The sequence below is a fragment of the Rhipicephalus microplus genome, chromosome 3, assembly GCF_043290135.1.
Source record: "Rhipicephalus microplus isolate Deutch F79 chromosome 3, USDA_Rmic, whole genome shotgun sequence".
Taxonomy (NCBI): domain Eukaryota; kingdom Metazoa; phylum Arthropoda; class Arachnida; order Ixodida; family Ixodidae; genus Rhipicephalus; species Rhipicephalus microplus.
In genome coordinates, this window is record NC_134702.1 from 88,261,545 (window position 1) to 88,275,090 (window position 13,546).

General features: G+C 49.4%; 1 protein-coding gene across 1 annotated transcript; it reads left to right on the top strand.

Moving 5' to 3' along the window:
- On the top strand, positions 1-1,994 carry LOC119182156 (uncharacterized). Its single transcript, XM_075889952.1, has 3 exons — positions 1-35; positions 737-1,790; positions 1,885-1,994. Coding segments are annotated over exons 1-3 (1,059 nt in total). The 5' UTR covers positions 1-32; the 3' UTR covers positions 1,887-1,994.
- Positions 1,995-13,546: the final 11,552 nt, after the last annotated feature.

Sequence of the window (13,546 nt, forward strand, 5' to 3'; positions counted from 1 at the left end):
ATCTGCTCCTGTAACAGACTAGGACTACCACCATGGTAAGTAAATGAATATCTGTTCTTTTGGCTTGCAAACCTTTAATTCTTTTCTTGCGAATGAATATCTGCCAGTACCTTAGAAAAATCCTGCCCCCACATGAAAACTTTGGTTCACTTTGTAACCGTAAAGAAGGGCTCTTAATCAACAAGTAATATTAGGTTCATAAAACATCTATGCAGGTTTGACACAAGGGCACAAAAATGAGAAGTCCAAATGATTATTGTTGCCAAAACATTTTAAACTTCAAATAAACGAGGCGAAAATTACCTTTATGTAGGCCAGTTAGGTATCTTTAAGCAATTAGCAGGTCATGGTTAAAATACACAGACAGAGAAGAATAGTGGATAAAACAAAGGGCATTTTTTCCGTCAAATCAAGATTTACGCAGGAGAACTTGGTTTCGGTTGTTCTTTGGTTCCCCATAAAAAAGCACAGTGGACTAAAAAGACGATACTGGGCGTCTTCTTCCATTCCAGAACACGTACCAGCTACAAAATGCACTGACTAAAACACCGTCTTCGTTATCCTTGACGATTTACGCCGCCCTTCAAGTTTTCGTTGAAATCAAAAACCTGAGCATTATGCACAACGGGAATATTCCGCCACTAACCATAAAAATTCATGAAGATGCACCACGATTCGTATGTTATATAGGTGAATTTTATTTGAAATCCGAAACCCCTTTATTTTTCTTCTTTAGCTGCGCGCCTGCATCATCCTCGCCATAGCCACCAGCGCCCTTGCTGGTCACGTTGGCCACCTTGCTGGAGGCTACCCCCTCGCCAATAACCTCGGTTATGGCCTTGGCTACGGTAGCCTCGGTTACGCCGGTCTTGGTTACGGTGGTCTTGGTCTATCCCACTACGGGCTTTCCCATGGCCTTGGATACTCCGGCCTCACCGGCTACGGTGCCGGCTACGGATACGGTTACGCGCCAGCTGCCAGCTATGCTGTCGCTGCCCCAGCCGTCACCCGTACCGTCTCCTCCTACCACGCTGCCCCAGCTGTGACTGCTGTGCACGCTGCCCCAGCCGTGGCTGCTGTGCAAGCTGCTCCAACCGTGACTGCTGTCCACGCTGCCCCAACTGCCGCCACTTATGCCGGCTACGGATATGGTTACGCGCCAGCAGCCAGCTATGCTGTCGCTGCCCCAGCCGTCACCCGTACCGTCTCCACCTACAACGCCGCTCCAGCTGTGACCACTGTGCACGCTGCCCCAGCCGTGGCTGCTGTGCAAGCTGCTCCAGCCGTGACTACTGTCCACGCTGCCCCAACTGTCGCCACTTATGCCACTGCCCCATCTGTCAGCTACGCTGCCGCCCCGGCTGTAACAAGGGTTGTCCAGCAGTCCGCTCAGGTTGTTGCTGCTGCCCCAGCTGTCGCTACCTACGCCGCTGCCCCATCTGTGACTGCTGTTCATGCTGCTCCTGCTGTCACTACAGTTCACGCTTCGCCAGCCGTCGCTGCCGTCCATGCTGCCCCAGCTGTCGCTGCCGTCCACGCTGCTCCAGCTGTCGCTGCCGTCCACGCTGCCCCAGCTGTAGCTACCTACAGTGTTGCCCACGCTGCCCCAGCCGTCGCTACCTATGGTGTGGCCCATTCTGCCCCACTCTACTATGGTTATGGAGTCGGTTCTCTGGGCTATGGTGCCGGTCACTACGGTTTTGGTCATGGTCTGCTCGGCTACGGCCTGAACTACGGCTATGGTCTTGGTTCTCCTCTGAGTTACGCCACCCTTCTGCGCAAGAAGAAGTGTAAGTTCCCCCTAATTCTATCCAACTTTGAGTACGTGCCTTCGATTTCAGAAGTTCTCACAAACCTGCACCGTTATTTTTTTTCTTTTCACAGGAATGGCGCTCTTCTAAGCCCTTCCGCAGAACCCGTCAATGGCGAACGAGACTTGAAGACTGCACTGAAATATACGAAAGTGTATGGTATAATAAAATTTTTGCACAGTATCTGATTTCTCTATATTATTCCTTCACTTAACCGACAGAAACAAAATGTCATTGAAATAAAGAATCGAAAAAAAAGTTGCGAGGCAACAACACTGACATTGAACCGGGCTGACGAAGAACTCGCAATATTTAGGAGTATAGAACACTTGGGGTAGTACAGGTCCTACTTTTAGTTGGAATTCTCACCGTGTTTTCTTAAGACATTTTACCATGTTAGCCTCCCATTTTAGTGGTTTTGTTCAGGATTCAGCGATTTATATTCAGATATAATTCTCGTCGTGTCGAAAACGTTGCAGTTTATTTTCCTATTACAGTAAAGAGAAATGCGGTGGGAAGTCATACTGCATTAATTTATTCAGCCTAAAAATTCATAGATACATGTTTCTACCAAATGAGACGTGATTGATATGATCGTGAATAATGTACGCTTCTTGTGTAGATAGCCTTCATCGCTGTGAGTATGGGCACGTCATTTGACGATTGACGCAAGTTTGTACAATGACTTTGTTTGCTTGGTTTACACAACCAAAAGTGCTATTTATCAGTATATTTTACGTATGGAGTACCAGTTAGGCTAGTAAGCTTAAACATTTTTTTGGCAGACAATGATACATGGTCTGGTTGTGAACATGATTGTGAACATGATTGCGCATGTTGCTCCAACAAATGAGCCACACAGTTGCACTCCCGACGATTTGCCTTGGCTATTTGAGCAGTCATCAGTAGTTTAACCAACAGGTTGGTTATTGAGCAGCTATACATTAACACCGCACTTCCACCTAAAAGAATAATAGCATAGTTATTACGTACGATAGTAGCAATATTATTATAAGGAACGACTAATCGCAAATATTTTGTTACTTTTGACCAACGAAGGTTCCTTATTGTTCTCTGACATCGCACCTTGCACAAACCTGTATCATGTCGCCCTCATAAATAGTGACTGCTGCCATAGAGATCGAACGCGCGACTTTCGGACTTGCAGTCTAGCACTTTTACCACTATACCGCTATGGCGCACACCTCCCCACTTTAAGTTTGTTGGAAACTTTTACTTTATATTTTGGGTCGAAAGGTAGTGTCTTTTGTTACGGCGTGTGAATACTGAAACTTTTTGGATCGCAGTGTTGTAGCGGTCAGGGTTCTCGACTGCTGACCCGAAGGTCGCGGGTTCGATTCTGGTCATGGCAGTCGCATTTCGATGTAGGCGAGGTGGTAGAGGCCCGTGTACTGTGCGAAGTCAGTGCACATTGAAGAACACATGGGCCCGCCACTACGGCATCTCACATTCATATCTTGGTTTTGGGACGTTGAACCCCAGATATAGTTAGAAATGCTCAAACGTTGAAGTATTCTTCGAAAAATGTTTTCTTCTCTGTATAATTCGCTCCTGGATTTTAGTATTTCAGGTATTACAGATTTGACGAAACAATACAAGTACTTTCGTTCACTAAACATCAAATCCCAGAGCTTCCAAATGATAAATTTAAATATAGCTTTCTCCCTCGTTGGCGATCATCTAAGAAAAAAAAGTGAAGCACAACGTGAACCCAAGGAAAGAAAGTTTTATTCTTCTCTCTCTTTCTCCTTGAAGTGATCCAGTTCTCTTCTCAATAAAATGAGTTCTGAATTCTCCTGCACTGTATGTCGTGCTTGTGGTGCATTCACACATGAAAAGCAAAGCAACAACTAAACCACCAGAGTGGCTGGTAAACCATGTCGGCGTGCGTCACTTTGACGAATCACCACCTTGAAGATTTGTACATTTTGCTAACTTACTGACGATGATTTTTCACACCGAAGTCATGTTATGCACAAAAAGAATTGAAAATAAATGGTTTTCATCTTTTCAAACAATTTTTTTCTTGAAAAATGCGCCAGCAGAAACAACCCGAGGGGCCCCATCGGCAGGGGTGGCGGTGAATTCAGCCGGCTGTACAAAAGTGACACACGCTGGGGCAAACCGACTACCGACTAAAACAGGCTCTCGAAAAACTCGTCCTTGTCGAGGCCACGAGCTTCGTCGTGCTGCAAAGGTACTTTGCAGTTGCGCCGATACGAGCCACCACCCAACATGGTCCCCAACATGGGCGTTGAACTCTCCCTTGCGTATATATATATATATATATATATATATATATATATATATATATATATATATATATATATATATATATATATATATATAGGAGGAGGAGGAAGCAACAAAAGGGAGAAGGCAGGGAGGTTCACCAGAAAAACATCCGGTTGGCTACCCTACACTGGGTGATTAGAGAAGGGGACAAGAAAGACGAGAAAGAGAGAAGAGAGGGAAAAAAATGGGTGGGAGAGAGACTGACAGTAATTTCACTGCAGCGTGTAGAACTATACCGCATGTCAGAGGTGTTCACACAAGCCTGTCTTTCTCAGGAAACACAGCAGGGCTTTCACTGCCTTGTGGGCTATCGAGACATGTGTACGTTGCTGTAATAGCACCTGCACAGAAAGAGGCCGATCACCCAGTCGCCGCATTGCGTTGGCAAGTACTTGTCTATCTGAGGTGAATCGAGGACAATGGCACAGCAGGTGTTCGATATTTTCGTTGGTGCCGCAAACATCGCACGCCGCACTGTCAGTAATTCCAATTAACGTGGTATAAGCTTTCGTGTAAGCAACTCCCAGCCAAAGGCGATAGAGAAGCGAAGCCGCACGTCGATGTAGGCCGGGTGGAGGCTTGAGTTCTAGTGAAGAGTCGGGCTCGTGCAGTCTTGTACGTCGTATGCTTGGTGTGTTCTACTCAGTCAGTGTGAGACTGCGGGCCAGTTGACGAATCTGCCTCGCCACATCCGGTCTTGAAAGTGGAATCGGAACGCTGTTCGCTGCTTTATGTGACGTGCGAGCAGAATGATTTGCAGAATCATTGCCGCCTATACCACAATTCTCAGGTAACCACTGAAAGACGATGTCGTGGCCTTTTTGTATTAAAAGGTGGTGAAGTTTCACGGTTTAGTAGGTCAACTGGTCGTGGCATCCGCGGTTTCAGCTGTTGAAGCACTGTGGGGTAATCCAAGGCATATCTTAAGTGCTTGGGCTTGAACGCTCTGAATTGCGCGCAGGTTCGTCTTGCCGGTGTTAGATATTGCAGGTAAGCTGTACTGTAAGACTCCGATAAACAGCACTCTGTACTATTGTAGCATGGATGGTATGGGCACTCCCCAATTCTTTCCTGCAAGGAATTTGAACATGTGGCATGTTGCGATCAGCCGCTTCTTCACATAGCTCACGTGTGGAGTCCACGACAGGTTTCTGTCTATTATGACTCCCAAGAACCTGTGGCTTTTGATGAACTATATGTATTCTTCATTATTAGATATGCTGTAAGCAGACAGTGGTTTCCGCGAGAACGCTACCACTGCACATTTTGCACTGGACTCCTCGAGGCCTTGTTTACGAAGGTAGCATGACGTCGTTGTTGCAGCCTTCTGAAGGCGGGCACGAAGCTGTAGCCTTGTCACACCTGATGTCTAAATGCAGATGTCATAAGCGTAGACAGAAATTTCTACAGTGCTAGTTAGCTGCTCGACCAGACCAATGAGAGTTAGGTTGAAAAGTGTAGGGCTTAGCACTCCTCCCTGAGGAACTCCTTGGCTGCTGTAATAATGAGGTGTTGGGCCATTCGCTGTCATCGCGTAAAATGATCTCAGCTGTAAGTAGCTGTACACCCACATATATATCTTGCCACCAACACCTACTGTTTCCAAAGCACTAAGGATGGCTTCATGGGTGACATTGTCGTAAGCCCCCTTAACGTCAAGAAACAGGGCGGCGCACAGTCTCTTACAGGCTTTCTGGGGTTGAGCATATGGCACCAGATCAACAACGTTGTCGATTGACGAATGCCCGCACCTGAATCCAGTCATAGATACTGGATAAATATCGTAGTGCTCTAAATACTATTTCATTCGAATTAGAATCATACGTTTCATCGTTTTTCCCACACAACTGGCAAGTGCGATAGGACGGTATGAGGCAATATCCAAAGGAGATTTACCAGCCTTTAGAAGTTGAATGAGGCGACTTGACTTCCATGCCTGGGGAACCGCACCAGTCTGCCAGGAGTCGTTGTATAGGCGTAATAGTGCCTCCCGAGCTTCTTCTCCAAGATTACAAAGGGCACGATAGGTAATGCCGTCAGGTCCAGGTGCTGAAGAACGTCTGCACAGTGCCAGTGCTGCCTCTCACTCATCCATAGAAAACTTGCATTCCATACGGAGATCACGTGAGGGTGGTGGGTTGTCAAATGTTCCCATTCTTGATACTGTGAAATTGATATCACCGTCAATTCTTCTACAGAAAAATTTTGCGACGTCAATCTCTCTGCACTGAAGGTGAATTGCCAGGGATGTAAACGGGTGTCGCTGACCCAAGGTTATGCTAAGGTGCTGGGCAGTTCGCCATATCAGTGACAGGGGCTTTCGTGAAACCAATGACTCGCAAAAGGATGTCAAACGTCGCCTGGCCAGTTTATTCATGCGCCACTGCATTTTCTTTTGAATGCGTCTAGCCAGCCTCAAATCATCCATGCACTTTGTCCGTCGGTACCTTCGTTCTGCACGACGACGTATTGCGCGAAGTTTCTCAAGCTCAATGTCAAAATCAGTGCGCTTGTGACTAGTCAACAGTGAATGCGTGGTATTCTGCAGGACATTCTTTATCGAGTCCTCTAGGTTGTATGATGAGCCGTCGGTACTGCAGTTTTCCATTAATATTTTGAATTTCGGCCAATCGGTGTATTTGAGGCCCCTTGAGGACTTGGAGCTGGTCAAACCTTCTATACACAGGTAAGTTGGTATATGGTCGCTGCCCCGCGTTTCCAGATCCGAAAACCAGTGCACTTTCCTAGAAAGTGAGCGAGAAACCAATGTAAGGTCCAGGCTGCTGCTATAGCCTGATCCGCGTAAATATGTAGGGCTTCCATCGTTACTCCGAGGCTAAGGACACCAATTTTTTTCCTCTAGAGTTGACCCTGGAGCTTCCCTATAGAAAGTGGTGGGCATTTTATTCGCCAGTGATCACCTATGGCCTTGGAGTCGATGTCAGAATAACGCGTAAGCACTCGCAGTCAAGGCGGCTTGATGGATATAAGTAAGCTCCAATAATCGTGAAAGCAACCTTATCCTTCTTCACAGTAAGGCACACATACTGATTCCCTTCATCAGGCGAGACTCTTTGGTGAACGTAAGTGAGGTCATGGCGCATGAATACAATAGCTTTGCTACACTCTCTGTGAGTGAAGGACATGAAGCACTCATATCCTGACAGCTTGATTGAAGCAGACAGGTTAGGTTCACAAATCATGATAATGGGGAGCGGTTCACAAATACAAGCTGTCTAAAGTCAGACATGCGCGACTTCAGTCCTCTGGCGTTCCACTGAAAGACAGATGCATTCTTGACTTCCGCTCTAAACGACGGTGCCTCGCTGGCCATGGTTTAACCTTAGAGCTGCAAGCAACGGACTCAGGGTGTCCAGCACATGCAGTGCGGTCTGCGCAGCCGAAGTCTTCATATTACTCAGTAGGACACGCATGATACTCATCAGCGATTGCAGCAAGATTATCACTTGATCTTCATTCATCGCTTAACTGGTTTGAGGGGTCGTCGAGGGCGGCGGGACTTGATGCAGCTCCGAAGTATGCTGGCTTCCTGGAAGTGAGGGCCACTGTTCGGAAGGTGCAACTGCTGTCCCTTTCTTCTGTTTGGCAGTATCCGTCTTCAGTGAGCTCGGTGTTTGTGGGTCAGCCTCTTTGATAGAGGATGACATCTCTCTATCAGTAGAGCAGTTTTTCCGGGATGGTCTTCGCCCACGACGCCGTCGTCGGCGTAGTGTAGCGACAGCTTCTTTGTGCGTTGAATTGTCCCGCACCATACGCCTGAGTACCGCGTGCTCGTTTCGCACCCGCGGGCAAACTTTGGATGAGACCTCTTGAGTGCCGCGGCAGTTTGGACATCTAAACATGGTGGCACCGCAGCCGTCTTTTGAGTGATATTCAGCGCTCCGCGGACACACAACTTTGTTCTCACAGACACCTTTTACGTGTCCCATCTTGAAGCACTTGTAGCATTGCAGTGGCTTCGGTGTGTATTAACGCACCGAGTGCCGAACATGGCCAACTTTGACGTACAAAGGAAGGCTGTCTTCCTCGAACACAAGCCTCAAGCAGCGTGAGTTGCCGAGTCTCGTAATGTGCGCGATTCGGGTGCCTTCTGTCGCTTGCTTTATTAGTATTTCAGTGTTTCATCCCTCAAATCCGCGTGTAAGTTATCCCCTTTATCATGTCGCCGACGCATCGCAACCCTTGACATTATTTCACATTTTTTTCACTATCCGCTTAACCGCCCTCTTTACATTCTCCCTGCAGCTCACATATCTCGTCGCACGGGCCATGCGCTTCAAGTTTTATGCCCGCGTGCCCATACTAAAACATTTTTGCTTCTTTTTTTCCCAGAGCAGCAAAAGACTGGAATGGCCTTTCACACGATATCACCACAATTACCTCTCCATCAAGCTTCATGCAGCGTATTTCAAATGACACTTCACATTTATCATTGTGACAAAAATATCGATTGTATGTTAGCCACCCATTATGTAATACCCTCTCGGGGGTCTTCAAGGAAATAAAAATGAAATGAAATGAAATTGGCAGGTCATATCTGGGATGGAAGATCCACATCATAAATGACGCCTACAGTGTGATTACAACCGGTAGCGACCATTGGCCAAACTTTCACGTTGCCGATTTCTGTTATGTGCCGAAGGCTTTGCAGTGTGCTACGGTGCATAACGTCTACAGCAAGGACATTAATCCGTGCATTAATCCTCGCGTCTTTGATCTTATTCGGCACGGTTTCCTCGAGAAGCACCGAAAGAACTTGCCTGTTGAGGAGTCACAAGTTAGATGCAGGGTCTTCGGGCATAAACAGCATGGGTGTGCGGCCACCGCTGTGGTGCAGTCTTAATAGTGGAAACACTTGCCGACGATGCCATTCGCAGCAGTCTTCGTTTTGTAGTTAGATTCATGACGACCGTGAATTCATCATCCGATGACTCAAAGCCGTCCGAGTACCAATCGGTTGCCTCGCTGTCCGTGTCACTCGACGCGTTGCTATGCTTCCTGGATGACGAAGTCCGGCACGAGGGTTGCACGTCTGGAACATTCTCAGGTGTGTCTTGAAGCAGCAACGCAATGGAGAAACAGCAGCTCCCAGGATTTCCAGGAAAACAAACTGAAAATACTGAGACACGGGCACAAGCGTTCCGTGAGAGAATATATATATTGTGGTAAACCCTTTGAACAGTGGGTCTTCCTCTCCAGCGCCTTCTAGCGGGTCACCCTTTTCATAAGACGAACAGCAGCTCGTGCAGAGAGTCGGTCATCGCATTGACTGTCACTGTCGTGAATCATCGCGGAGTGTCCGCCAATAAACCTCTTAGCAATTTGGTGGAGAGTGCTGTGCCCTTCAAACACCCCCGGTCCACATTCGATGCCCTTAGAGCTTCGATCCCGTACCGTGCCTTCAACCATGCACCAAGACGCCGCCCAGAAAACGCTTCCTCCGACGCCGACACCATGTTCCGGTGTCCCCCGCATCCGCGACCCTCCTGTCTTCACCGGCGCGGACGGCACCGACGTCGAGGACTGGCTGGCCATGTACCAACGCGTGAGCGTCCCCAACCATTGGGACGAGGCAGGTAAACTCGGCAACCTGTTTTTCTACCTCGCGGGTGTGGCTGGCATGTGGTACAACAACCACGTATCTGATTTCCCGACTTGGTTCGCTTTTAAAACCGCTGTCGTCGACGTGCTCGGCCGTCCGGCCGTTCGTAAGCTGCAAGCTGAACAGCATTTACGTGAACGAGCCCAGCAGACCGGTGAGTCCTTCACAAGTTATATCGAGGACATCCTTGACTTGTGCAAGAAAGTCGACCTGAACATCTCAGAGGCTGACAAAATCACGCATGTTCTAAAAGGCATCGCCGACGATGCCTTCACCAAGCTCCTGGCAAAGAACCCCCTCACTGTGGCAGAAGTCATTACGTTATGCCAAAGTTACGACGAGCTGCGGCGGCAGCACTTGATGACCCGTCGACCACCACCACGTGATGATATTGATTGATATGTGGGGTTTAACGCCCCAAAACTACCATATGGTTATGAGAGACGCCGTAGTGGAGGGCTCCGAAAATTTTGACCACTTGGGGTTCTTTAACGTGCGCCCAAATCTGAGCACACGGGCCTACAACGTTTCCGCCTCCATCGGAAACGCAGCCGCCACATCCGGGATTAGATACCGCGACCTGCGGGTCAGCAGCCGAGTACCTTAGCCACTAAACCACCGCGGCGGGGCCACCATCAAGTGATGCTGATCTCTCGGCCTTCTCAGCAGTTTCTGACCACGCAACCTTGCTCGCCGAAATCAAGTCGTTCGTGCATAAGGAAGTTGCCCGCCAGGTCTCTTTACTGGCTTTTGCTTCCCCACAACATGCTCATATGCCATCAAGTACACTTCCACCTCCGCTCCGCCGAGCCATTCAGCAGGAAATCGCGGAGGTCGTTCCTGAATACCACCAGCCACCTCCTGTATCTGCGCCACTCAGCTACGCCCAAGTTGTCGCCAGGCCGCCCCCACCGACTTCTGTCGCTGTTCTCCTAAGTTACACCGAAACTGCTCTTATGACCAACCACCACCTGTGTCACCGTCGTCCCGCCCCGTTCGTCTACCCGCCATTCACCATCTCCACGACGTCACTCACTGTCGCCGATGCGGCCACGTCCATTCAAGCGAACAGGAAAACTAGTCGTCGCAGTCCACGAGGCAAGGGCTGCGACGCTGTCGAACTGCGGAAGCCCTCAGGAAAGTCCGTCGAACATGATAGACGTGCTTGTGGATGGCGTTTGTGCATCTCTCTTGTAGATACTGGAGCCGCCGTATCAGTGATGGACGCAAAACTTAGCCGATTACTGCGCAAAGTGACCACACCGCTTTGCGGGCTCTCCCTCCGTACAGCCAGCACCCAAAGCATTCACTCTACAGCGATGTGCACAGCCTGCCTTATGATTCAGCACGTGATGGATGCGGTCAAATTCATCATAAGTTCTTCATGCTCTCACGACTTCATCCTCGAATGGGATTTTCTCTCCCGCCACGACGCCATCATTCAATGAGCACCAGCAGAAATAGAACTCACGCAATTCTCTTCTTTGACGCCGTCCGACAGTCCATCTGCTGCAAGCAAGTTACTCGTCAGAGACGACACTCAAGTGCCTGCAAACTTGTCCACGGCGGTGTCGCTCTACTGCGCAAGCCTTTCTGACACCGCTGCACTCTTCTCGCCATCTCATCGTGTTTTCATAAGAAAAAAAACTTGCTGGTTCCTTTCGCGACCGTGCAACTCACTCACGGCAGCACCACTATTTTTGTTGTGAACTCATCTCCGTACAGCGTTACGTTGGTGCGAGGGGAATGTCCATGCAGCATGGAACTCATCGACGCGCAAGTTATGGATCAACCCGATGACATGCACAGCTCAAGTTCCTGTATGCTTAGGGCTGTTTCGACTTCTGCTTCATCATCCGATGATGTATTCGGTCCCTCCATACCCGACAACTTTACGCCGGGCCAGCGTTCCCAGCTTTTGGGCCTGTTGAAAGAATTCCGCTCTTCTTTCGATGTCGCTCAACCTTCTCTCGGTCGCACATCCACCGTTACGCATCGCATCGACACAGGCGCACAGCCACCGCTGCGGCAACGTCCATATCGTGTATCTCCCACAGAACGCCGTGCAATCAACGAGCAAGTCGACGACAAGCTTCGTCGCGATGTTATTCGCCCCTCCAGCAGCCCCTGGGTATCTCCTGTCGTTCTTGTCACGAAGAACGACGGTTCTGTGCGGTTCTGTGTGGACTACCGAAGCCTCAACAAGATCACTCGTAAGGACGTGTACCACCAACGCGGGTAGATAACGCGATTGACAGCCTGCAAGGAGCAGAATTCTTTTCATCCTTCCATTTGCGCTCAGGGTACTGGCAAGTACCTATGGCTGAGGACGCTCGACCGAAGACCGCTTTTGTCACCCCCGACGGCTTGTACGAATTCAACGTCATGCCGTTTGGGCTGTGCAATGCGCCCGCCACCTTTGAGCGCATGATGAATATTGTTCGGCGTGACCTGAAATGGCACACGTGCCTGTGCTACCTCGATGAAGTTGTTTTCGCTCCGGACTTCTCGACGCATTTTCAACGCCTTCGACGATGTTTAACGCGTCTGAGCGACGCCAGTCTGCAACTGAACCTAAATAAGTGCCGATTTGCAGCTCGGCAGCTAGGAATACTCGGCTACGTCGTGTCCAAGGACGGAATTCTCCCTGATACAGCCGAGCTTCGGGCCGTGACCGAGTTCCCCAAGCCGACATCTGTCAAGGAACTGCGCAGTTTCTTAGGACTGTGTTCCTACTTTCGGCGCTTCATTCGAAACTTCGCGACTATCATATCGCCGCTGACGTAGCTCCTCGGAAGTAACGGGCCTCTCCATTCCTAGTCATCAGAGTGTGACGAGGCTTTCACAACACTTCGTCGTTAGTTGACGTCGCCTCTCATACTCTGCCACTACGACCCTACGTTCCCTACAGAGGTTCACACGGATGCCAGTGGTGTCGGCCTTGGCGCTGTCGTTGCGCAGCGCAAACCAGGGTTCCCGGAATATGTCGTGGCGTATGCAAGCCGTACGCTTACTGAAGCCGTGACTAATTACACAGTTACCGAGAAATAAAGTTTGGCAATTGTCTGGGCCCTTGCAAAGTTCCGACCTTATTTGTATGGTTGCCCATTTGATGTCGCCACCGACCATCACGCACTATGCTGGTTGTTGTCATTGAAAGATTCCTCAGGCCGTCTCGCCCGGTGGGCACTTCGCCTGCAAGACTGACATCCACGTGCTGTACCGCAACGGAAGGCAACATGCTGACGCCGACGCCCTGTCGCGCTCTCCCTTGCCTGACGACAATGCCAACAACTCAGCGTCTCACCTTGCCATTTCTTCGATTAGCATTCATACCATTGCTACTGAACAGCGCAAAGATCAATAGATTGCCTCACTGATAAACTTGCTGACTGATCCATCCACTCCCTCTACTCGCGCGTTGCGTCGTCAAGACCACCATTTAGTCCTTCGCGACGACCTCCTACACAGGCGCAATTACAACGGTGACGGCTGCCAGTGGCTACTAGTCATACCTCGTAGTCTGCGCTCTGACATATGCGAATTCTTTCATTCTGATCCGCAATGTGCGCACTCCGGGGTATCGAAGACTTACCACCGCATTCGCCAACGGTACTTTTGGCGCGGCATGTACCGCTACGTGCAGAAATTCGTTCGCTCCTGCATAGATTGTCAGCGCCGCAAAGCTTCAACGCACCTGTCGCCGGTAGGTCTGCAACCTCTACCTTGCCCTGCCAGGCCCTTTGGGCACGTTGGCATCGATTTGTATGGGCCACTTCCACAAACGTCGGCTGGT